The sequence below is a fragment of the Charadrius vociferus genome, unplaced genomic scaffold (assembly GCF_000708025.1).
Source record: "Charadrius vociferus isolate BGI_N301 unplaced genomic scaffold, ASM70802v2 scaffold220, whole genome shotgun sequence".
NCBI classification, from domain to species: Eukaryota; Metazoa; Chordata; class Aves; order Charadriiformes; family Charadriidae; genus Charadrius; species Charadrius vociferus.
In genome coordinates this window covers 707838-734270 of record NW_009646506.1, presented here as the reverse complement: position 1 = coordinate 734270, position 26433 = coordinate 707838, and the positions used below count along the sequence as shown (strand labels likewise).

Genomic DNA, 26433 nt, shown 5'->3' with positions numbered 1-26433 from the left:
AAAAGAAGCAGGTAGGTTATCAACAGTTGCTAACCATACTACTTATTGTCTTAATTTTAGAGCTGAAGTACTGTAAAACATTTATGGCACGCAGTATTTTGCACCATAAATACCATTCTGCTACCAATGTTGTCAGTGGAAGAAGCAAAGATAAAATTAAAAATCTGTATGATATAACAAAAGTAACAAAAGTTATAAAAAGAGGGTAAAATGCAAAAAGCTGTGAATAAGACCTCTTCCATGAAACAGCTCTTTCCTCTTCTCCCCACTCTCCCCCTTTTAAATACCTGTATTTGTGATAAACATGTTCTGGTCATCAAGTCTGAATAGCTGTAATACTGCCACTAGTGTACATTACACACATTTATCTCAAGAAGAGCGATTGTGATTTTCTAATTGTTTTTAACAATCTGAAAATCTGAACTTTTAATGCTGCTGAACTTTCAATATAACTTATTCGTAAAACTTCCAAACTTTCACAAGACAGTTTCTCTCTTCTTTGTTCTGGACAGCAAGAATATAAGGTAACACAGAAAACACTTGTATTTTATCACTAAAAGCTGTATTACGTCCAGATGTTCAAGCTAAAACTTTTTCACTACTTTTTCTCCAGATGCCTCCTTTTCTGCAATCACCATTAGATTAACCATACGTCATTGAAAGCAATTTTATTTTAAAAAATCAAGACAAATAAATATACTCTAAGTGCAATTTTAGAAAGGCTGAATGACCTAGGCAAAATTAACTTCTCTTGAAAACTTCACACTTTTTGTTTTAATACTCTGTAATACATATAAAGCTACACTGATTCATAAATATGGCTTCTGACTCTTCAGAAAACCTACTCAGAGTTCTCAAACTAACTTAAATACCTACACTCAAGACTAAACCAGAAGATTACGTGTTACAGTGTCTCTGAATTTGTTGCTCCACGATGCCACCTACTGCAAATCTGCAACAAACTCAGAGCAGGCATTTCCAAATGCAACCGTGCAGGAAAATTACTTTACTCCAAGAATCATCCTGGATGCATAAATAGTGTATTTCAGTTGAGTGGTAAAAAATAAAATTTTTTAAAAGTAGGAAAGGAATTTTTGAAGCCATTTCATACATTTTTTGAGTGTCATGGTAATCACGTAGAACAGAAAATAGCCTCTCCATTTCAAATAAAGTCAAATGATATAATCCTGTTTATCTCTGCTCCAAATATTCTAATGGCTCTAATCAAGAAAGTACATCTTTGTAAAATAGATTTCTCTGATATAATGTCAGTCCTTTTTATTTTTATAGCACTCTTCCATAATGGGAAATATGGGAGATAAACAACTTTCGCTAAAATAAATAAAAAATGTCTTTCGTTCTAGCCCATGAAGTTTTAATGAAACACCTCTGTTACACAGAAATAGCGACCTTGAAGCACCATATTCCCATTAAATCTCATCTACCACATAAATAAACTGATACCACAGGATTTCATGCAAGAACTTTAGCACTGGAATGAAAAGAACCAAGTTAACCAGTAACCTGCTTCATTAAAACCATTTCTTTAGACAAAAAAATTGACATTGCCACTACTAAAATCTAACCTCAGTTGGGAGCACTAAGCCAATCAGCAATGAAAATGGACCAGTTACCACCAAGCTATTCTAGCTCACATTTCTACCTATATTTTTCAGTTTCTACTTTCATAATATTTAGACCATATATCTTTGAAAGACAACAATTCTTCGAACAGATTTGTTCCACTGTTAGTGTGCTGTACAGAAAAAAAAATCAGACCTATAATTGAGGCTACAATGCTACTGATGCAGGGATGATCTTTTATGCTCATGTGAACACAGTACTTCACCTAAGTCTACCTTCAAGCTTTTTTGGGACTTACAGAATACATATTTTACAGAAAAACTTCAATTAAAGAAATATTCTTCTGACCATAATGAAAAAAAAAAAAAACCAACCAAAACTTATTTGGAAGTGGTGACAAGTGAAGCAAGTGTTTGCATATTTCCATCATAATTTTTATCAAAGAAAAAGAGAAATATGCTAGTAGTTACAAATGAAAACTAGCTCAAGTCCCAAGTGACCGAGGTCCAGATCCCTGCTCCAGACTTTCGAAGTGCCTTTACGGGTCAGACCTCACACTTTACAACTGGGATAACCATATGTCCATACTTGGCAGGACTGTTGTGATAGCGTAAGGACTGTGATCCTTCAGAACAGATTGTAATGAACATTGCTAAGTACTGATAATGCTTAAAAGCTCACTACTATAGTAGGGTGACAGAAAAAACACTTCTTGAAAAAAAATACGATTAGATAATCTCTAACAATGCTGTAAAAGTCTACAGTAGAAATGTAATAAACCTCAACATTTACTTAAAAGGCAGATTGTTAACTTACAGGGCAAGCCCAATTGTTTGGATGCATCTATTGCACAGTTTTCCAACTTTGTTGCATTGTTACTATGCAAAAAAAAGTGTGTGAAGCGGTGCTGTTTTCCCAAATCAAATAGCTCCTGCCACTCAGATTCACAGCCTGTAACATCCTTTAGGATGTTCACTGCAGTTACCGGAACTTTAGCCACAACTACAAAACAATTCCTACAAACATTCTTTAATGTCAATGGGAAACTGAGGAACTCCGCAATCATAACAGTGACAATGTAAAGCATTCTTCTGTAGCTGTTCATGCTGGTGAATAAACTTCACTGATATAAAAAGGGACTAAGTTAAGACTACACAGGAGATACCTTATGCTTTCCAAAGCTTCATTTTTATTATTCTGCACTCTTTAAAAAAAAAAAAAAGAAGGCAGACAGAGGGAATATTATCCTTTCTAAACTGAGAGTCCAGCTGATTGATTGTCATTGTTACTGCTGCAATATAGGTAATAGAATTGGTAACAGTGAAGTCCCAAAACTTTATGTCCTTCACTATATGGGAAATCTGCCCCAATTCCAGTGGAACTCACATTTGAAAAACAGACGTTCTAAATTATTCAAAATTCTTGCCATCAGACCTCGTGTATTAGTTGTTCATGTTGTAGCTCCACTTACACTCTGAGCAGAGGTGAGTGGCTTGCAATCAAATACTGGAAAACAAGTTCCAAGTCATAAAAGAGAAAACCAGCTACAAGAGATCTGAACGTCTGCAACAGTTTCTTACTCTTTTGCTACCAAGAAATGGTTCTAGGTAGCCTTGAGATCAAGATTTGTAATCGTGTAACTAAGCACACATAATAAACTGTAACATCAACATCAAACAACAACAAGTTTGGCATCAAAAGATTTCAGTGACTTTTATGACTCTAAGCGGCTGTTACTGTCACTAGCTTTTATGACTAGGTTAAATGCTTACCTACTAATTCCTTCACGGATACCATTCACAGCTGCCAACAGTTTCTGCAGACCCAAAAAAGCTTCTTCAAATGAAGACTTTGTAGTCACAGTTACTGCATTAGGGTCCAACTTTTGGAAAATGTCAATACTAGTATTACAAAGAAAGAAAGAAAAGACATTGAAAAGCAGTTAATAGAAGCCCTCAAAATTCAGAGAAACCCGGTATTTATTACATGCATTGTATTTTGACTATTAAAAAAACCCAAAGGTCAAATGTAAATCTATAGTAAAACAATGTTATTTAAAATAGTCTTAGAATAAATAGCAGAAAGACCATGCCCTACAGTTGTACTTCTCTGTTTTAAATTTTCCTTGGTAATTGCATTCTATAACAGTATTTTTCCTTTGACTTAAATTTATCATTAAACTTCACTTGAGAATGAAACAGTCTCTTCATGCACAACCTGAGTGCTTAAGCCTCTCTTATGAGATAATTTTTAAGTTAAAGAAGCAAAGTAAAGTGCTTTCCATCAATGTTCCAAGCAGCTTCATTCTGCAGATTTACTGGAATGGGCTTTACACCTTCCGTGCAATGGTTGCATTGGGACGATAAGCTGCAGTGCACTCATGAAGAATTATCCCCACAGGTGCGAGGTAAGTAGTATTTTCTTGACACAAGCAACAAGAGTGTGAAGTGACCCTTGATTCTAAAATTTTATCCTCCTTTCACAGCACGATCCTTAACAGGTATCAAGAGCCAACAGTTCGGTTGCATTTTCATTATGAAGTGGTACACTTGAAAGAGTTTTTCCTTGATGCCTTCAAATTCACAATTACTATCCCAGTAAGAGAACTGTTAAGTAAGAGACTATTCTCTAGCACAGATCCTCAGCTGACCTGAACATCACACCAAGCCATCTCCTAACCAGCTTGAATTTAGATTAATTTGCACTGGTGCAGCTCTATACTACATTCAAATGCTAGTGTGGAAATGGCATTGGTAGTTATTATCACTATTAGGTGAACCCTTAACAGATCACCAAAAACGGAGTTCCTTTGTGCTTGACGTAACTCAGTGTCCCTCCTTTGAAAAAATTTCAGATTAAGACTACAAAAAGAAAACACAGTATCTATTCAACTTTCATGATAGCACCCAAATGCATAGCATCTTGTATTTTCAAGCCATTTTTTCAAAAATAACCAAAATACTAATGATGATAAAACATCTAGATGGAGGGTGGTTTGATTTTATGCAATTTTGAGTTTAGATGAGAAAGGAAATTCATCACTAGATTCTACATTTGGATTTTATAGAGTGAGGGATTTTGCTTAACAAGAAAAGTTATTATATTTCAAATTGATTTAAGTTTTTTTTAAAAAGTAAACAATTTTGCATAGGCTAGTATACCTCTACAAATTTTGGAAAGGAAACAACCACAAGAAAACTTAAGAGCTTGAATGCCTATTTTTCATGGATAAAGATGAGATTTCCACGGATGTCTCACATTCGTGGCTTTTACAGGGTTTTCAACACCATTCTCTAAGGCAACTTATTTCAGCCACTGTCCAGAAACAGAGCAGCACACTAGATGGATCACTGACTGCATCCACGTAACAATTTGTATGCTCCTGTGACAATTTGTATGCTTTGTGTGACAAGCTGTGTGGGGCTTTTTTGTCAATTTTGATCAATTATTGACAGCTTCTTCTCTAAAATAGGGAAAAAAAGCAATTTCTAAAGTGTGCTTGTCTGAAAATCATGTAAGGTTAGAAGTTCTGAATTCCTTTAGCATAACGTACCTGTACAAGTTCATTGTATTCCATACACCTTCAAGGACTGACCATATTTCCTGGTGCCTGTTTTCTTGAGCTACGTGAAAGCTTGCATGTAACTTTTTTTCTTCACAGTTTTGAAGATTTGGTGTCATTGCTTCCATTTTTTCACATACAGCATTTTCTGAAAGAACCATGATGTCTTCTGATAAATCCTGCTCACTGTCTGACCTCACCTTATAAAACAGTTCAGCAAACAAATAATGAGTGTATTTGGTTCCTAACTTAAGAAAACTTGAACACTTCTACTTTTTTTCTTTTTTAAAGCAATGCTCAAAAAAGCAAAGCAGATCTCTTCTAGTCATAGCCACCTTTATTATAGTCTCTGGATCTAAAGCTTCTCTCAGTCTTTCACCAAGTCCTTCTTCTACAGGAGTATATTGGTATTTCTACAAACAGGAAATGGAAACAAAGGGAAACCCTGTGCCAAAGCTTCCCAGGCATGGCAAGCTGGTATAAACGAGAATTACTTCTTACTCTTACTCCCTGTCCCACGACTGACGGCACATTTTCCTCTGCAACAGCGCAAAGTATTCATCTACTCATTTGGTAAACTGGTTCAGAAAATGTTTCCAGGTCAAACTGAAACTGATCTGGCACAACCTAATCTGTCTACTAGGCCGTCCTTTGTGAAGTCAAACACCTCTCAGGACAATGACAGCAGGAAACAAGTTCTCAGACAGAAAGCATGCTTCTTACAGCAGCACTGTGCACAGAACCGTGGACTAAGTGGCTGACTGCAATGCACACAGAAGTTACAGCGCAGCAGACAGTCAAGACTCCCCACATCATCCTTCCTCTCCTTAATCACCTTCTTCCTTTCCCCTTCAGCTTTCTTCAAAGCTGAAAAGAACTTTTTACAGATACTCTGAACTGTATTCTTTCCCAGAAAGAAATACTGGGAAATACTTCAAGTCATCTGTGCTCATTACTCCATTCTTTATGCCATTACATATGGAACTAACATAACCACAAACCAAGACACTGAAATTTCGTCCACAGCAACTCAGAGATGAGCTGGAAGTAAAGACATACTTCTCAGAGCACAAAAGGTGTCAGGACACTTCCCATTAACTACCACAAAGCACATGATAGAAGTGAGTCCTTTCTTCATGTGCAGCACCAGAGCTACCAAGACAATGAAAGCTGTAATAGCACCTCTAGGAATAGTACTATTGGAACAACATCAGAAGTAGAAACAACAATTTTAATCTTAATCTTTACGGCTCTTTAAATCAGCTACAACTGCAAGAGAAAACTAAGACATTTTTCCTGAAAGCAGCTAAACGATGTTTTTCAGTTACTCTACCAATACTAACACATTTATATTAGGACCAAAAAAAGTATACCAAGCATATACATAAAGGCAGGTATTTGCTATATGAAAATAAAAACTAAATTTGGTGTCTATTAATGTTGAAAACACCCTAATAACAACATTTTTTGTGACAATTTGTTGAAATTACGGGAATAATTTAGAAGTCTAAACCAGGTTTGTAATATGAACACAGAGCAACAGCCAGCAGATGTCAGGTGAACGAATACTAAAGCTCCCCTTACCTCTGTAAGTGTTTGGTATAGCTTATTCACTTCAGCGTAAGCCTGGGGAAGTACACCATTATAGTCTGACCTTGAACTGAAAGCATGGAGTAATTTTTTGGATTCCTGGAGCAAGATACCCGCTGTTGAGGCGTCAACTGTTTTACCTGACATTTAGTTAGTAATACAGGAAGCAGAAAGAAAAAAGCATTAGACGTTAGGAGTTACCAATCTGAGAAGGCAAATTTAACACTCAAATATCTGGATTAACTGAAGCACATAAAAACCCTTGAAAATGGCTGAGAAGCATTAGATAAAACAGTCTCATGAGAAACACGTGTGAGGTTAAGATTTCTCGCTTCTTAATCTAATCTTCCAGATTTATCCCAGGATCTGGCAAGAGAATCAACTGGTACATCTAAAATAATTCTGCAGAACAGCAATATCTCAAAAGAGGTATATCTGTTAAAATAAAATTCTTAAAGACATCTTTAAATAAATGACTGGGGTTTGGTGGGTTTTTTTTGTTGGCTTTTTTTGAAAATAAACCTCCTCGCCCTCATCTATCACATCGAGTAGCCTTTACTCCTCCATAATTTATTTGGCAAATGTAGATCTCATTTGGCCACACATAACATGGTGGTAAAGGAGGGAGAAAGATTATTTCCTTTAAAAATAGTTCAGAGACTTTGGTGAACATTAATATATATATTCATTAAAATGTTTTCCCCCTGATTTTTGCAGGTACATAGAGTTGTGTAGAATAAATTCTTACACACCTGATAGTGTCCATACATTTGCTTTTCCTGTCTTCATATAAAAAGTAGAAAAAAGCCAGCAGAATATTGTTGTTTTTAAAAAAAAAAAAAAACACCAAACACCACCAAAACAAAACGTTTCAGAAATCATACATAATTTTCGTGATTTTTGCAGGTGATATTTAGACCATCTGGGACCAAAGCCTGGACAGACTTGATCTTGGCACAAACTTTCTTTCTTTTCTTTTTTTTTTATTTTTTTTTATTTTTTAAATGTAATTCATAGCTCATCAATTTCAGTTCAGTTCTGGCTTTAAGGCTACGAAACCAGTGTTGGGATTTTGTCACCCATCCAGTGAATAAATTGTGGATCAATACAAAATTACATAAAGACTGTCCAAGGTATAGCTCCATTTGGATAATCTTACATTGAAAAAAAAGCAAAAGAGGATGGAACAAATTATTATTTAACCATACAGAGTACGTGCTTTTTGAAATATCTACTTCTGTAACTACTAAAACCAGAACAGGGAGGTTTTCTACAAGTTTACAATTAACATTCTCAGAGATTCTTACCTGTACAAAGGTGTTTATAGAGACATTCAATGGTTGAAAATAAACTCCTTGGCACAACATAACCAAAAACAGCCATCCAGTGTTTTTTATAACACTTCAGCAAGTTTGCTAATGTCCATGGTGGCTTCAGATACAGTATCTGAAAGACAGTATGTTACAAATTCAAAGGCTGACTTTCATAGACATATTCCTATACATTTCACAACTGCTCTATTCTTCAATAATGTTATGATTTCTGCTTGCTGAAGTGGAATTTCAATGATTGCTCAGAAATAAGGCTATATTCAGATTTAACAAGTTTATCTAGTAAAAGAGATTTGATTCTGCAGCATCATGGGTTAAACAGTGATGCTCATGTGGAAGCACCCAACGTACAATCATTGTCATGATTTTTGGCTCCGCTTTCCTCAAACGCTCCAAATACTCTTGCATTATCTCTTAAAGTAATTTAATATGTTACTGGTGTACAAAAGTCATGTACAAAAACCCATGCCTTTGATTTTCTAGTATTGTTAGAAGTAAAAAATAAAAGCCCTTTCCCTAGCTGTGACTATATATATATATATGAAGTAATATATGCATATTGCAAGAGAATTGAAATTTATTACTACCAAGTGAAATCAGAGTTTGAAAAGAATTCAACTAAGTTAATCAGAAGTGCCTAAAAGCTTAACAGCTAATCAAAGCTCTGTCTTGTGGAACAACAGTCATCAGATGTTGGGGTTTTTTTTGAAAGCCACAGAGGCTAATCCGCCATAAATTTAAACTTCTAGCTAACCCCTACCAGTTATAAATTGGAATCTAAACCAAAGCATGGATAACTTCAAGGTACCTTGTACATGAGTATTTATTTTCTGTCAACAATAATTTTGAAAGAGTGAGTGTCTGGAGCTTCTTGTTAACACCCTTGTAATTCTGTATCTGTATTGTAACCAACTTAGTTGTGAACAATTTTATTCACATGGTATTAAAAAATATCTGTTCTGATGGGGAATAAGTGCCTACAACAACAGTACCTCAATATTATATAAAACGTGATGGAATAATTTCTTGAAGGACATATTTACAATGCAGTGATTTAACCATACTATAAAAGCCAAAATAGAAATTAAATTAAATGCAACTAATATAAAGAGTTCTGAAAATTCACACTGAACACTCAGCATCTCTGTTACTGTCTTATTAAAAGACTACTAAAATAGTGCACAGTCATTACAGGTCAAATAGAATAATCTTCTTATAAAATGAAATAGTAAAACTGAACGCTGTCAGTGAACTGTTATGTTAGTGAAATAGATGACTTAGCTGTTTGGCTTAGCACAGTTACTAATAACAAACTAGCAAGGACATTTAAACCTCTTAATACATGAAATATGAAGCAAGATGACATAAGAAACCACCTCCATCCATAGGTTTCCGAATGCAATTTTCATTTCAGTCTCCAAAATACAGGATAAAGCTTCTCCTAAGTTCTTTTCAAGGTCTGGAAGTATATTTGGGAATTGCGCAGTAAGACTAGTATCACCTCTTTCTGTTTTCTCGAATTCTGTATCTGTCAAACCAATGACAACAAAAGGTACTTATTGCAACTGTTTCTGTATCTAATTTATGTTGATAGTACACAAATAACTTGTCCCCATAAATAAAGACAGACTGCAATTTATGTTATAAGGCAGATGGGCTATATCTAATTAGGTTTCACGTATTTCTAGTTATACCTACTTGTACTGTGGATATTTTTAATTATGAACTACTAACCAAGAAGATTAATTTCCCCAGAGCATTATTAATTTGTGATCTTACTCCACATTTCTTTTTTCCTTAAATAACTTAGATTATATACGCCAGTGGGGTTATCAGCAAGTGTAAGATCACTTTTAGTATTGTACGCTGCATTTGTATCTTTGGAAAAATGAACAGGCAACCCAAGAATCAAGTTCTACTGTGTGGGATGCAGGTAAAGGTATTAGCATAAAATGTAAGGAGTGATCCTAGCAAACTGAATTTTACAATTGCTAAGAATAGGACCCAAACTGGCTCAACTGGAAAAACCTCTTTTCAGTCCCCAAAAGTTCAGGACACCTTTTAAATGACTACAAACACAGGAAATTCACGCTGTGTTTTTCCTATAAAACAAAAATACATCATATTTGAATGTCCTAGAACTCTAAGAGACAGATGTTTTAATAAAGGTCTCAAACTTTTAGAAAACCATTTACATTTGAAAATAAAAAATCTGCCCCAAACAAAAATCATTCCTAAAGATTCAAAGTATATGAAAACTGAAGTTATAGTAGAAACTATTCTCCCTCTCGTACACTGATTATTATGTGTCTCAAAAATCAGCAAATTAAATGCATATTAAACAAACTTACCACATTTTGACTGTTGCAGCTCAACACAGTTCTGGCGCCTGTTTACATTCAGATTCTGTAGAGCAGTAACCAAATCAGCTTTGCAGAATGCCTTGACCTCACTCACAATGGCTTTATTACATAAATTTTTATCATCTCTAGGAAAAAAGAATTAATTGTTGACATAAAAGTGACATTACTACATAGTAAGCAATAAAAGCAACACACTGAAAAAATTGTCTTTGGTAAGCTTATTTTATATGCTTCATTATATTTGAAGTTTTCTTTCTCAAGCAATTAGAAACAGTGCAAAAAACTAAACCAGAAAATTAACTAAAGCATCTATTCTGAAAAAATCAGAAACATACAGAACAATGTTTCAGGCTCTAGGTTTGCTTTAAGAAAAAAAAAAGCTATAAATACTACAGCAATGATGCCTAGTTGCTATGATCTCACAATGCAAACAAGGCAATAATCCTAAGACAATAATATCTTATTTGATTGCTACAATAAATTCTCGTTTTTTACACCCTTTTTTACTGTTCTACGGGCCAAATCATTGTCACAGATGCTGCCCTGAGGTATACACTGCTCCAGCAGAACTATTATAGAGTACAAAGCTGGATCCTAGTAATTTCTCAGAAATTCCCATTGCTTATATTGATAAAGAGATTTGCAGATAAAAAGCACTTCTGAAGTCACATCTTGTTCTTTACTCAGAGAAACCTAAAATCATTATCAATAGCCCTACCAATACTGTGACTGACATAGTATTTTCAGCAGCAACCCCGTCCACACAGGTCAACTGAAACAAACCAACCAATGCTTAGTGTCTTAACCCCACTTACTGAAACTATGCAGGAAATGGTTCTAGCAAAGACCAAAGCAAGCTGTTTACAGTATGTTAAAGGAAAGGAGTATTTGCCCTTTAAAAACTAGCTTCATGTGACTTGTATAAAATTGAGAATCAATACTCAGAAGTCAGCTATTATCCTCACAAAACAAGAACAGAGGCAAACCTATCTCCATCTTCCCTCTTTCTAAGATTAACGCTTAATGCCTATCATCCTTCCCAAACCAGAGGCAAATCTGTCTCTGCCTTCCCTCTTTCTAAGATTAACCCCTGACAATGTTTATTACTGTTCTCAACCAGGTGAGCAGAAACAAAGTATCTAACTGGATCTCAATATTAATACAAATATTTCTTTTCTGATTTGTAACTTCAGTAATATTTTATGAGAAATCAGAATAAAATCTGAGAAAGCTTTAAAAAGTTTTAAAATTTAATATTGAGTAAACTCAATTCTACTTCAGGCCTCAGGCACATGAAGGTGATTAAGTCTACAATCTTTGTGGTTTATTATATCCTTCTACTCTAGCTTTTAACAGGGTGATTGCTCTTCAAAAATCTTACTTTAGAAACAGCTCTTCATTTTCAGATATGATTTGAAAACAATGTATTTGGCATGAGACTAACTTACACCTCATAAGAGACCTAAAACCACACAGGAACTCACGTGCAGAGTATGACAACAGCTTGAGGAAAGAGGTTCTGATACTGCAGACAACATTGTAAAACACGATCGTCATTGTTCTCATCACTCAGGCCATCTACAAATTTAGTTAAGACAGTGGTGATATGTTCAGAAGTAACATTAGAAATACTTCAGTGTAGTCATGGTACTGTTTTTAAATTTAATACTCCCCAAACAAGGACAGAGAAGTGTAATCTAAACACAAATCTGAGGTTTGAATTCTTAGGTACTACTCCACTCAAAAATGCTATGGTTTTGCCAGAAAACATCAAGTCAGCCACAAGTAAAATTGAGTATGTTAGATTTTGTGATGACTGCGTCAAAAGCAAAAGCACACAACATATCCTTAGCTCATGAGCAAAAATTTTCATTAAGTAATCCCCCACTTACCAACAGATATAGCTAAAAGTGAGAAACAACTGATAGAACAATAGTGAACAAAGCACTAATCTGAATAAGGTATTTGCATACTATAGCCTTGAATATGCTCTGAAGGCTGCTGTAAGCTATTAGCTTACAGAATAAAAACTGTATTAAACTCAAAATTCAGTGCTAAGGTTCACACTAGGTGAACTGCAAGGATTAAGTACCCAAAACAAATGATTGCAGATATATTACATATTTTTTGAGAAGCAAGCTGCATGGATTGCCCCCACAATTTTGCATCTTGGTTTTTGAGACACATGTAGATGAACTGGACTGCAGGGATAGCTTTGTCCCGAACATGCTGCAACATTTTGCCCTTCTTCAAGTTGTCCAGCTCTTGCAAAACGACCCAGGGAATTATTAATGCAAGTCTGCCAACACCTGGAAGGAAAAAAAACCCACCACAACTAAAAACCAAAGACATTTTGAAGAGCCACACAAACTAATACAGATAACTTTTAAACACCATATTTATGTAAATCCACACTTATCTTTTTTGCCAATAGTTTTCATATTCCATGCTCAAGAGTATCTAGCACTAAAAAATGAACTGAAAAAGGTCAAGTTCCCTCTTTCTAATCTAACCTCAAACTAACACTACATTGGTTACATGTAAAAATGACAATATTTGGCAAACAAAAGGAAGTCACAATTTTAATCAACAGAATACTTTGACAACAGTATGTAGCAATAGCATAAAATATATCTGCAGCAATTATCAACTTGTCACATGCTCACTGTAAGATGCTAAAGCAAGGTGACAGCAGCTGAAATAACAGGCTGAAAATACCTGAATGAACACAACAGTTACTGTACCAAAACAAACATCAAATAAAAGGAACAATGGTTTGTGCTAATTGCCAACCAGCAAAATTCCTAAACCAGGAACAGAAAGTACAGATATTGGACCATGGGTTTATTTGCATATAAGTATAGTCTGAACTTTAAAATTATTATATATGAAATACATGTTAAATCAGAAATGTAATGACTATTCTGTCATACCAGGACAAATACTTCAACTGTTTTCTTTCTCATTCACATTATAAGAATACAATTTGAAAAAATATATTAACATCCATCTGCTTTGTAATAAACAGGTCAGGAAGCAGCAGCCTTCTGAACATAATGGGTCTGGTGTGGGACCAGAAATTGGGAACTGCAATATTCTAAAAAAGGCATCCCAGTGTACACAATGCAACGCCATTCCTAATATGGGAAAGAGAAATAAAGTCTGACACACTCTTGAAAATTACTCAGGCCCTTATTAAAGTTATTTTCCAGGTGGCTGGAATAAGTGTATTCGTTAGCTGAAAGCATCAAAGTATTCCGATAGATTCCAAATATGTCTACCAACAACTGACACAAACAATCCTAATCCTGCTAACGTTAAATCACTAAAAGCTTCACAACATATTAAAGCCAGGGTCTGCAATCTGAATTCCTGAGAAATTGCTCACACATCTTGTGAATTCTGTGACCTTCACCAAGACAGAAATAAAGCACTGACTGACTGATTATCAGATTTTAAATGTTTACAGATTTCTAGAAAAAAAAATGCTAAAAAGACTAGAAAACATCATTACCACTAGTAATGGATTAAATGGTTAAAAGTACGTTCTTACAATAGGTAAGACTTAATTTACCTCTACAAATTCACGCATATTGCTGGGAACATCGACTGTGATTCTCTGTAGGTAAGTAGGTTTAAGCATAATAGGTTCTACTTTCACCGCTGAACTTTCCTTAAGAGGCAGCCTATTTGAGTTCACAGGACCAGCCCCTTAGGTGTGAGCCTTCTGGCTCTATATGAAACCTGCTGCCTTTTTAAGGAGCCCAGGTTTGTTTTTCCTCACATAGCCTGAAGTTTCTCCAACATCTGTTTTTTCTTAAAATGTCTTATTGATCATCATGTATTCACATACCTGGTATATCCTCAGATTTCAGGGATCTGACAAACTCAAGGTGACTAATCATTATATTTGTGTCTATCACCACTAGTATGTTCAGACCAGAAGTAAAAGCCTCTGGGGGAAAAAAGAGGGGAAAAAAAAAAGAAAAAAAAAAAGAAAAAAAAGTTGTGTAAAAATCAGTTGTGTACTCTCTACTCAGATCATTAACCAACTGTAATAACAAGTTGCAAGTAGATACCAAAGAACATCAAATCACGACGTACCAGCAGAAATATTTAAATCCTGTTCTGGCAGATCTATTTCCATACTTGTAAGTTCTCCACACGTCTGTACTACAGGCAGCGCCATCCGCTTCTGAATACGAGCAACATGCAGATCTTCAACTATCTGCATCTACAATGAAAAAAAATTGCATATAGAAAATCAACTGTAAGTAATCGCTTATGAACTGCTCACGAAAAAGACAGTTTCGTATTAAAGTTGTTGTGTTAAAACTGACTAAAAATGAAGCATGAAACATTTTAAGTTGGTATAGCAAATGTAAAAGCCATGAGAAACTCCTGCACATGCTCCACTATAAGAAGTCCACAAAAGACATCCAAAATTCTGCCTAGAGAGAGCATTTGCTTATGACCTTTCTACCTGCTACCCAAAAACTCTGTTCCATTTTTTGCTACACAGACTGCAAGTTTCCTGATAGGTACTTCTTAAAAAAATACATCTCTCTTTCAACTTGAAAGTTAGAGCATGGAAAATGAGATAGTTAGAGTATGTAAGAAACTATGAAGGCCCCCTACCTTGCAAATAATAACAGAAAGGCAATCTTTCTATCTCAGAAAGTTCCTCATTAGCAGTACTTTAGCAAGTTTCTTTAATATTTGAAAAAAAATGTTCCACATTTTTTGAAGTGTCGATCATAAGCCAACAATGCAAAATACTTGGAAAGGTCATGGAATAGTTCAGCTACACAACCTCAGTGCCATGAGTTTTTAATACAACTTAGAAGTGTTAAATTAAAGGCATTACTAACCTCTTGGTCTGTTTCTGGGTTCTGACTGTCTTGAACGGGTGGAAAGACTTCAAAGCTCTGTAGGAAGAATAAAAGAACATACCACCAACACCAAATACCAAGGAAGACTGAAGAACAAATGAACCCCATGTCAAGACTTTTGGAATATAGCTCTTCAGTGTTACACAAGTACATCACTAACCTTTTGGACAGACTTTATGTTCCCACCATCCTGGTAGAAGTCAGACATGCATGGGACCTCAAAATTCTAGAAACAAGTAGGAACACGCATCAGTCTTTTAGAGTGCTTTTTAGAGAACACATGGATATTCCCATGTGAATTGAACAGGTAACATAAAACATATTTTTGATAGCCACGATGAAGTATCTACATTATCATTTCAAAACAGCTTAGAAGGATGGCTTTCTTTTAAAATAAATACAGAGGTTTACACAGTAAACCTATTTTTCCAATCTCTTGTGGGTTGTGACTATGTTATTCTTGCCCTGGGCTTCCCAGTACAAGACAGACATGAATTTCATGGAGTGAGTTGAGCAAAGCATCACGAAGATGATGAAAGGACTGGAGCATGTCATACAAAAGGCTGAAAGAGCTGGGACTGTTTGGCCTGGAGAAGAGGGAATCTTATCAATGTTTACAAATACCTGATGGGAGGGTGTAAAGAAGATGGAATCAGCCTCTCAGTGGTGCTTGGTGACAGGACAAGAGGCAATGGGCACAAACTGAAACACAGCAAATTCCACCTGAACACAAACCCCCCCACTTTTTTAAAATGAGTGAAGGTGCTTGTACAGGCTGCTTAGAGGTTGTAGAGTCTCCATCCTTAGAAACATTCAAAACCTGACTGGACACAGTCCTGGGCAACCTGCTCTAGCTGACCCTGCTTTAGCAAGGGGGTTGGACTAGACGATCGCCAGAGGTGCTCCAACCTGAACAATTCTGTAATTACTATTTTTGCATACAAACAAAATGATTGCGCTACTGTAACATGAACTGAAATCGTATTGCTAGGCATGTTAATAAGAATAACAACAAAAAAGTAACCACGCTTAAGATAAAGCTGAGGTGCAGAGGCAAACACAAGCTAGAACTTAGAAACAAATGAATCACAGCCAAACCTGAAGTTCTGCAGGAAACATCCATTTTTAGTCCTAGATCTACAACACGTTATCCTGGCATCGCTTTGCCAGCAATGAACATCTGTTTGTCAGGCAAGTTTTCATTGGCTCAGTTTATTCATTCAAAAACTGATGTCAGCTCAAAAAAAATTGTTGACTTATACCTAAATTGAAGTATAGCTGCTCAGCAGCAAAGCAAAGGCATGAAAGCATATGTGCAGATAGAACCCTAATACGCAAGACCTTTATTCTTCTAGTTTGTTTAACCATTTAGCAGGGCAGAGAAATGTTTTAACATGGTTTAAATTGCAAACAGAAAAACCCATCTAGTTAGCTATGAAATCCTGTTTGAAACCTGTAAGAAGACAGTCTGCTTACCTAAAAACTGCCTGCCATTCAGAAACTAGCCCGAAACATCTACCTGCATCATACAAAGAACTAGGTTCTCATTACCTGCTTAAAACATAATGCTGTGGCTTCAAAGTCCCTTTCTTCAGTCCCTGAATTACCAGTAGCTTTATCAGAATCGGCATCCTGTTTTTCCCGTTTACAAGAGTCCCATTGTTGTGGTGTTTCACTTGAATACTGTGATGGTGTATGTTTATTCGCATGCCTTTTTCTCTTAGAGAACTTCGTATATTCTTCTTCATACTCTTCCTCCCAAGTCCTAGATGATGTATTTGGCTTCTTGGTGAAAGTCCTATCATCATGCACAGTCCCTGTAGAGGTGTCAGAAGGCTTTTTTGGAATTCTGACACCTTCACTCCGTTTTTTTGATCCATCTGCCTTTTTATGGGATACATGCGAATTGCACGCGGATGACTTGAATTTTTCCACCATAGTTTGTTCTGCTTTTAACTTTAGTTTGCAGAGTTCAACTTTCTCTGTCTTCTTCTTCAGTGCTTTGTCCCTCTGAACTGCAAAGCTATGCCAGAGTCTCTTTCCTTCTGTTCCATCAAAACAACTTTTGTTACAACTTTTCCTGCTAGTAGCCACTACATCAGGAGTGCGTGTGCTTTTTCCGTGTTTAATTTCTTTGGCTTTAAATTGGATAACTATTTTCTTTTGCTTTTCAGTTTGGATTAAAGAATTGTCTGTAGTTTTGCTTCTATTTGGAGATTTTTCTTGGGATCTTCCATCAGTGCCGTGAGAAATATTAGAACTTTGGTCTTGCTTTTTCTCTTGCCCATCTTTCTCTATTTTGAATCTATGGAAACATTAAAAAAAAAAAAGGAATGTAATCTAGCTCTGTTAATGTAAAAGAAGAAAAAACACACACAAAAAAAGCCTGATATGTTCTTAAGTATGAACTTGAAGCAACATCTGTCCTTTAAAATAGCTTGATTACAGCATTTTTAGTATTTACATTTTTCCTAGCTGTACAGGTATTTTAGCTTACAAAATTGAGAAAAAGCTTTTTTGTATTCATGATATATTGGTTTGAGGGATGCCCTACAAAGTCTAGTTTCATCTTATCACACAAATAAGTTGTAACAGCAGTTTAATGATATATGAGGTGTGTCACTTTAAAATTCGAGTGTGCAGCAGTTCAGCTTGTTTGCACAGCGCCAATCACCGCACAGCTTTCAAACAGTGCAGGATAAACAGACTGGAGAACTTGGAAAAATAGTCAATGATGCGAATATAGTAACATTCTACAGAAATCATGAATGATATGAAAAGTGAATAGGAACCTTTCTTACAAAAGCAGAGAAAATACTCAATAAATGTATCATAGACTAGGTTTAAAATATCCAAAAGAAAGTTTCTACTCTACTCTATAATAGTGTTGTCAAAAATGTTTGGGAGGTGAAGGCCAACTGACAAACTCTTGTAGGACATGTAACTTAAATGCATTGATTAGCATCCAAATTCTGACCTAGGAGATCACTAACTGGTTCTTAGAAGCTAGAAGGGTGTACAACATGAAAAAAAAATAATGTTGTACTTCTCTTGTTCCACATTCCTTCCTATGCAAGCCCTGTTAGCCACTGTCAGGGATGAGGTACTGGACTGGACAGAGTTTTGGCATGAACATAGTTACTGGTTTATGCTTATATCATACTGTACTAACAAACAGTGCTTAACAGCATGCATACATGCAAAAAAACATCCTAAGATTTACAACTCCAGTCTAACAGAGAAACTGTGACAAAATTTTGCCATGATTAAGAAACAATCCAAAGCGTTTCCATCTCAGGATTCATGAGAACATTCTCACTTTATATGAAGTAGTTTTAAAAAGCTGTTTACATTTGCTACACTCAAGGTGAAGGATTGCTTGCTTTGCCTTGGAATCAATTACTTCAAACATCAAAAGAAATCAATGATTTCAGGACTACAGGAACCTGTTAAATGTACTAAGTTCACTGCAGAACTATCCTCCAGACTTCACTGGAGCCTTTTCTTGCTAAAACAGTTGCATATGCAATATGCAAAACAATATGCAATAGAGACCAACGAGGTAGAGCTCAAGACAAAAAAAAAAAATATCTTTTTATGACAGCAGTGTTCGAAAGATGTAACTCCTACCTTATTTGAAGTATAGCAACATACATTAGAGTAAAAAAAAAAAAAACTGAACCCTGTCTTCTCATCTCAAATTGCCCAGCTTATACAGAATCCACACATTAACGCAATGCCAAGACTACATTAGTTAAAATAACATATTTTATTTGGTGAACAAGTAGAACAAAATTCTTAAGTTCAGTATTAAAAAAAGTCTGTCACTGTTTGATTCTTAAGCAGCTCCATTTAATGACAGAGCAAGAATTTACCTCTGAAATTCTGCCTCTCCTTTTATAGCATGCTTGTAAGATCTTGTGTCTTCAGAATTCTGAAAGAAGAAAAAAAATCCAAGGGCTTATAGAGGAAATGTGGTTAAAAAAACAAGCTATTATTTCATAATCGATTCACTATGATTTTGAATAAGATAACCTTGGAAAAGGCAGCCAAATACCTTGCTATAATTTAGCACTTAGATTTTGGTGTATTTAAGAACACTGCAAGGGGAAAAACTGAATGCAGCACATCATCCTGGGTTATAAATAGAAAAAGCTCAACTAATTAAACACATTTAGGATTAGTGTGTCTCACACTCTACAAGTATATCAGTAGCTTCTATCTTTATAAAAATTTGTAGGGAAAAGAAAGTTACCTGAAGACTGCTTCCAGCTACCCCCTAGGTAAGGCCAAAGAGACAATATTTCTACGGGAGGTTTTTGTGCAGAAAACACGTGTTATTAATTCTCATCATATTTACTAATTAGGTGGAACTGTGTGAAACTGCAGTTAGGTAGGCCTGGTAAAGGGGAAAGGTAGTTCCCAAAGAAAGAACTTGAACAGTCCTTGTTTAGAGAGCAGTTCTGTATTGGCATATCTATATTGCCAGCTGTCTCGCATTCATGTTGGGGAATAACTGGAAGGCAACTTTGAACAGGTCAAAACAGAAAGCAGTTTATTATTGCGGCTATGGGAGAGAACAGAGAGCAGCAAAATGACAGATGAACTCTGCCCAACAAGGCAGTTAATTTTTATATACCTTTAGGTTATATGACTCAGTTTTGCCAAGACTACAGCAGGGTGTAGGCAATTACAACAGAGAATGGTAACATATGGATTACTTCAGATAAGGAAGCTCCAGACAGTACATCCTTTTACAAATAATTCACTCCTTCAATAATCGGGTCACACTGACTCAGTGAGGGCATTAGGCCACTGCTGCAGAGATTTTCCTAACTAGAGGCCTGCAAAGGCCTATGAGGCCTTAGCTATTTTACTTCCACAGTAGAAAGCACTTCATTAAAAAAAAAATAATGGTTGAATGGTTGCAGAAACCAGTGGAGTCCTAATGAATTAAGGAAATTTTCAGAACTTCTGCCTATGGTGGTTCTGGAAGTGTAACAGCAGCAAAACCAATGAAATTGTAACTTAGGAGACTGTTAAAGGATGCTGTCACTGAGAATCATATCGATGTAACTTGCTGCAGGAAGACCTGTTCTACTCATATGACTATAATCAAAGTGTTTTATTGGTTTATTAACAACTCAATTAACTGGCAACTAGTAAATTACACACGCAGGATCAATACCAGCAATACAACAGAAAAACTATAATAATAGACAATTACAAAATGATACCAGATCAGATGACTTGGTAGTGGAAAGTTTTAATCTCACACACCTACACAAGACACTTTGGCACACACACTCATGCTGTTGAAGATGTGGGTGCTCCAGTCGTGTGTGCAGCTGTACCACCTCCTACAATCTGCTAATGCACACACTGGTGAGAAAGGCCCCCCATGACATCACGTACACACACCCAAGGTGTGGGACCCTGTGCGATGCCCCTCCCTGTACTCCACCAGCTGGAATGCAGACTACTGCCAGTGTCCAGCAGTGAAGATGCTCTACCAGGGCAGGTGGAGGTTGTGATGCTGGTGGGGCAGCTTCTGGCAGTATCAAGCCCAGTTTCCCTGCTACTGTGTTACTGCTTTCTCTCTTCAAGGCCTGTTCCCCTAGAACCATGAGTTTTCATGATGTTTTTAGTATTTCTTTTCAATCTAGTTCCCTCTTTTCTTAAGTCCCTTGATAATTCCCTGATTTTCACTTATGCAATCTTCCTTACTGTTACTTTCCTTTTAGCATTACCAGTTTGGGGTAAATGTCCTCTTGGAGCAGACTGGTTTAGGTGTTCTGTTTACAATCCCATTGCTATCAGATCACCTGGTGTTATCCAGGCCATGTTACCAAGAGGCAGCTGTGCTGACTCCTCCAGACAGCTCAGTGTAAAGCTGTTCTAATTTATACTGTGACAAATGTCCTTTCACTCATACTTAAGGAATTATATGCCAAACCGCTAAAAGCCAACAGGTATAAGGTTTTCTGTAATCTGTGGTCATGTCTACACCACACACACACAAAAAAAAAAGAGACCCACCGACAAAGTCCCCACACAATCATGTCTAAATATGACTGCTTAAATGGCTTACTGTCACCTGGAAGAGCTGAAGATACCTCTTATCCATACTGTGATCACACTGAAGAAACACTTGCTACTATTCAGAGGTTTCCTTATCTTTTTGCTATTATTAGTTTGTGTTCTCACTGTTGCTCGCACTGGTCAATGTCTGCATATAGCAATATTTAATGCTGTCTCCACCAGACTGAAGTCATGCAACAGTTAAAACTCTGTATTGTTCTTCAAATTGGTATAAACATTAGCAATACAGCTACAGTATGAGGTTTTAAGCCAAGTGTTTACCCTTTGTATTACAGAAGTTAAAACAAAAAAACCCCTTAGAATAAGTCAGTGCTAAAAGAGAAACTGAATAATAAGACGGTATTCAGGAGAAAAGAAATACTTACAAGTATTTGGCTTTGAACAACGTTTTCTATGTAAGCAAAAGACTTCTAACACGTAACTCAATTTACAAGGCCATAACATCATGCTCATTTATTTATGCTCACTGCCAAACATTTTTGAGACATTTATGAGAAGATAGTTAAATCTTTTATTTTATATATACCTTGAAAAATCCAAGGTAAAAAAATCTAGCAAACTCAAGTGTAGATTTATTGGATATATATTACACTATTGGCAGGAAATAACTTCCCAGAAGAGGATACAAACAATAAAAAAGAATGGGAAAGAACATACAAGTATGAACAGGAAGATTATCACCCCTGTAACACCTGCATTTTACAAGCAACTCAGTGAAAGCTTACTCACTAGATACAAATATGTACCAGAGTATACTAAGAATTTTGGTCATCAATTTATGTCTCAGTGGTTGAGGGTTGCTTGCTAAAATGCTGTGAAGTATAATTTGTGACTAATCACAAATTGTAAGATACATGATTCAAGATAAAGAACAATCCAGGAACACAGTAGTGATTTTGGCAACAGTTTTAAGTTCCACTTTCCTCAACCAGGAAGATATACTAAAATAAAAAAAAAATCTCTTATTTTCTGACACCCACACTACTCATAGCCCTTGGAGAAAAACATAAGCTAGTTACCTGGCTAGAACTTGCAGTTATCTGGCCAATTCAACCCTCCTGCTGTTCTTAGTGACCCCAACTTTAAATTTGACTCATCCTTCTATCACAAGATTACTAAACAATACATGCTCTTCTCTTGAATGTGGGGGGTTGAATTAAAATAATGATAATAGTCATGATACAGCTGCTCCTACTTTGTCATCCCGGCCATCCAAACAGTCTTCCTTTCCAGTTAGTTTCTTCAGTTTCTTTTTGGACATCTTCAAATCCTAAGAAAAACAGTGTTGCCATTATTATTTATTTCAAGTTTTTATTTCCAGCTGGTAGAAAAATAAAATTTAACTGCAGAGTGAAGAAATACTCTAATACTCTTCTTCTGTTTTCTCATTAGAGATCCACAGCAGATTTCAACAGAATTAATTATTCACATCTCGCTGCTAAAAGAACTTCACAGAAAAAAAAAAGGATGGCAGTTACTTTACCATCTGCTCCAGAGACACACATTTTGTACCAGCAAACATACCAGAATAATAGAGGCAAACATCCTTTAACACTTAGTCATTCAGCCGTCAAGTTTTAAAGCAGTTCCAACTATGTAACTCTCGCCTTAGCTCCGCCCCCCACCTCCCCTGGGGTGGAGGCAATATCGTGACATCTCGTAACAGCTAAACCACCACACACACTAGTCCTGCGAGCCTACCACAAACAAGAGGTTTAAGACAGCTGTACGAAAGCTTCACCAGAAGCTCCCGAAGTTCTGGAGGCGACTTTCCAGAGTACAGGTCAACTGCCTACACAGATAAGCCGCAGAAGTAGCTCAGCCATAAAGCAGGGAAGACTAAATAAACACACGGCTCTTTAAGGCAGCCCTCAACACGGGCCGCCTGAAGTCACCGAAAGAACTGCTGCTCCGCCACGACCACAGGGGCAGCGGCCTCCTGCCCCCACCCCCACGCGTGAAAAAAGGGCAAATACAGGGGGGAACCGCCGGAGCCCCTCAGAGCACAGGCCGGCCGGCCTCCCCCACCCCGCCTGGCAGCTGCCAGCTCTCCCTCTCCCTCACACACAGACCCCCCTCCCCGGCAGGAGGGCACAGGGACGGCCGCACCTCACAGCCAGACAGCTCGGGCGCACCTTCCCGCCGAAGCCGGCAGCGACTCCGCACCTCCCACCGCGTCGCGCCGGGCAGCCTCAAGGAAGACGGTCCTGGTGGAGGGGCCCCACGGGAGCCCCCAGACGCGGCCCCTTTTTCGGGCCGGGGACTTCCCGAGCAACCGCACCCCAACCCGCTGTCTCGTCTCCGGCCCCTCCCCGCCGCGGAGCGCGCTGGGCAAGGCCCGGCCCCCCCCGGAGCTGGAGCCCCGCGGCCCTCTGGGAAATGTAGGCGGTACAGGCCCGCCTCCTTTCGCGCCGTACGTGCTGGGCCGCCCCCGCCGTGTCTTCCCGCCCTCCCCTCTCAAAGAAGAGGCGTGTGGGTACGGCGCCGCGTCCTTCTGCCTCGACTCTCTTCCCTTCCCCCGCCACCGGGCTTTCTCCGGAGAAGATGGCAGCGGAGGAGGCTGCGGAGGCCTCGCTGGCGCGGCTGTCCCCTGAGCAGAGGCAGCCGGGGCGGGAGGGCGACGATGAGGAGAACCCCGAAAGCAGCAGCGAGACCGCAGCGCTCAGTGAGGGCCGCGCGTGGCGGGGGGGGCCGTGAGCGGGCGGGCGGTGTGGCGGGAGCCAGGCCCTCCGTCCCCCTCCGAGGGGACCGGTCCGGTTGTAGCCTCTCTTCCCGGGTCTGCGCGGGAGATGCTGCGGGCGGGCGCCATGCGGAGGCGCAGGAGAAGCGCCTTGAGAGACAATCCTGTGAGGGTTTGAATTTACAGCCGGGCGCCTGCAGCCGCCTTCGCGCCCTCTCCTTTCTCCCTCCGCCTGCGCCGTGAAACCCCAGCGAGGTGGAGGAAGGCCGGTGTTCCCCCTCTTCTACCCGGCTCTGTGTGGAAGGGGGCCGCACGTGCAGCCCGCGGCGGGCCGGCCCGGCCCGGGGGCTGAGCCTTGGCGGCGGCCCCGGCGCCTCCCTCCGCGCTCGGGGAGCCGCGAAACAGCGAAACCCGGGACTTGCGTCGCCCCTTCCCTCCCTTCGAAATCTAACGAGGTTTTTAGTTGTCGTTGGTGATGATCTTTTATTGTTTCCAAACCGCGGCCCACGAGGTCCCGTTGCAAACGGGGGCCTGTTGGAGGCGGGATGGGGATGCGGTGTGTGCCATGCCGTCTCTGCCCCGTACGTTTTCTCCTCAGTATTTTCTGTTAAATGTGTTTTAAACTGGTTGTGCCAGTTTCCCAGCCGCGCCAAATGTGGCATTGATGCTAGTTATTTGCTACGCAGTCTTGTAGGTGAAGTGAACTGACTCTTCTAATTAAAAAAAAAAAAAAAAAAATATTAGGCTTTTTAAAGCGCTATTATGTTTGTGCATAATCCGTGATTCCTGATGGGCATTTTAAAAATCTTGCAATCATGCTTTGGTAACCACCTGGTTTTCGTAATCATTTCGTGTGAAAGTTTATCTCCCTTCACGTAGATGTATTTACAAACCATATGTACATGTATGTATTCTCGCTTTTTCAAGCATTTTAACTTATCACTTGCTCTGAAGATGCATACAGTCCAACTGGTGGACTTCAGCCACTGCTATACTCTCACTATGCATTTTTGTAACAGTGTTAACAGTTTTTCTCTCAGCACATGTAGTCATAGTCAATCATGGTTCTTCTTATGGATTTCTTGCCAAAAATCTTTTTCCTTCTTCATTTTCTTTCTGTTTTTCTATTAATAAAGTGCGTAGAAAGTATCACCAGGCATCTTGCAACTTTTTAATTGGGAACTAAGCAGAAAATACAAGTCTGTCTTAGGTGAGTTGTTAGCTTAAAAATAGACCTGAGTGAATTACAGTAGTGCTCTCTGAGTAGCAATGGTGGTCTTGATATATTTTAAGGTAGGCAGAATAATTTTACTCTGTGGTCCTGTCTTTCTAAACCATTTGTCTAACCCCTGTTTTCAGGTACTACTTCCATTTCCTCTTTCTGTTTTTGGTGGGGTTTTTTTTTGTTTTTGGGTTGGTTTTTTGTTTTTTTTTTTAATAATAGGAAAGATTTGTATCCAACTGCAATGTTCAAAAGCAAACAAACAAAAGACCCTAGGGGAATCATGAGAACTGCAGCAAGATCCTTCCAGCCCTTATTCTGTCTTAAGTAGTGGCCAGGAGTAGATGGCTAAGGAAGACTAGGAGAACAGAGCAACCATACATTAGTGCATCGTCCAGGAATATCTTCAAACACAAAAGTTTGTTACTGTTTTCTTGAGCCAAAGGTCATGTTTTCGTATTTAAAATCCCAAGTGGATTTCTCTTCCGTAAAATTTTTATTTTGGCACTTGTAGACTTGTGGCATCCACGGCAGCCTGTGGCAGGGAGGTCTGCAGCGTTAACAGTAGGTTGGGTAGAGAACATTCTGCTCTGAATTTCAGGCTGATACCTCCGTTCGGTGCATCCTAGTTTTTGTGTTGGAATAGGCAGTGAATGTTTGAGTTGTGTGCTCTCTCTGCATGTAGTCATAGCCTGCTCTGTTAGCCAAGAAGTAATGCCATAGCTTTGTTATTTCTTGTCACGCTTTTTTGAAACTTAACTAGTTCTGCCATGTCCCTTTGAAGCTTGGGGGATCAGGGGCAATAGCTTTCAATATGCAGGCCTAGCAGGGGCTTTCTTCATCCTTATTTCCTGATGTCAGTTGGTGAGGAAAGACCATCTATTCATATGTGAAACCAAAATTAGGTTTTGTCCCCAAGTCCAACACTTGACTGATTTTATTTTTTTTTTTGTAATTTTCTTGCCTAACCACTCAGCCCTCAATTATTCAATAGGCCCATCTCTGTGCTACCCCCGGAGAAGTCATTCATTTGCAAATGCTGATGGCACCAGCACTTAACCATCGTCATGGCCCCTAATGGTAGCAAATTCCTTCCTTAGGCCCCTC

The 26433-nt window shown here is 38.2% G+C and overlaps 1 protein-coding gene across 1 annotated transcript in view; it reads right to left on the bottom strand.

Moving 5' to 3' along the window:
• The window catches only part of SWT1 (SWT1 RNA endoribonuclease homolog (S. cerevisiae)), a 31210-nt gene extending 8525 nt beyond the window's left edge, over positions 1 to 22685 (bottom strand). Inside the window, exons 1-15 of the mRNA XM_009884493.1 lie at positions 22620 to 22685; positions 19198 to 19256; positions 16874 to 17627; positions 15483 to 15548; positions 15302 to 15358; positions 14535 to 14664; positions 14284 to 14385; positions 12551 to 12739; positions 11915 to 12008; positions 10419 to 10555; positions 9444 to 9595; positions 8044 to 8182; positions 6731 to 6876; positions 5138 to 5346; positions 3357 to 3485 (exon numbers count right to left, since the gene is read on the bottom strand). Of these exons, the coding sequence (XP_009882795.1) occupies positions 3357 to 3485; positions 5138 to 5346; positions 6731 to 6876; positions 8044 to 8182; positions 9444 to 9595; positions 10419 to 10555; positions 11915 to 12008; positions 12551 to 12739; positions 14284 to 14385; positions 14535 to 14664; positions 15302 to 15358; positions 15483 to 15548; positions 16874 to 17627; positions 19198 to 19256; positions 22620 to 22685 (2429 nt within the window). The remainder of the gene's footprint in view (positions 1 to 3356; positions 3486 to 5137; positions 5347 to 6730; positions 6877 to 8043; positions 8183 to 9443; positions 9596 to 10418; positions 10556 to 11914; positions 12009 to 12550; positions 12740 to 14283; positions 14386 to 14534; positions 14665 to 15301; positions 15359 to 15482; positions 15549 to 16873; positions 17628 to 19197; positions 19257 to 22619) is intronic.
• Between the last annotated feature and the right edge of the window lie 3748 nt (positions 22686 to 26433).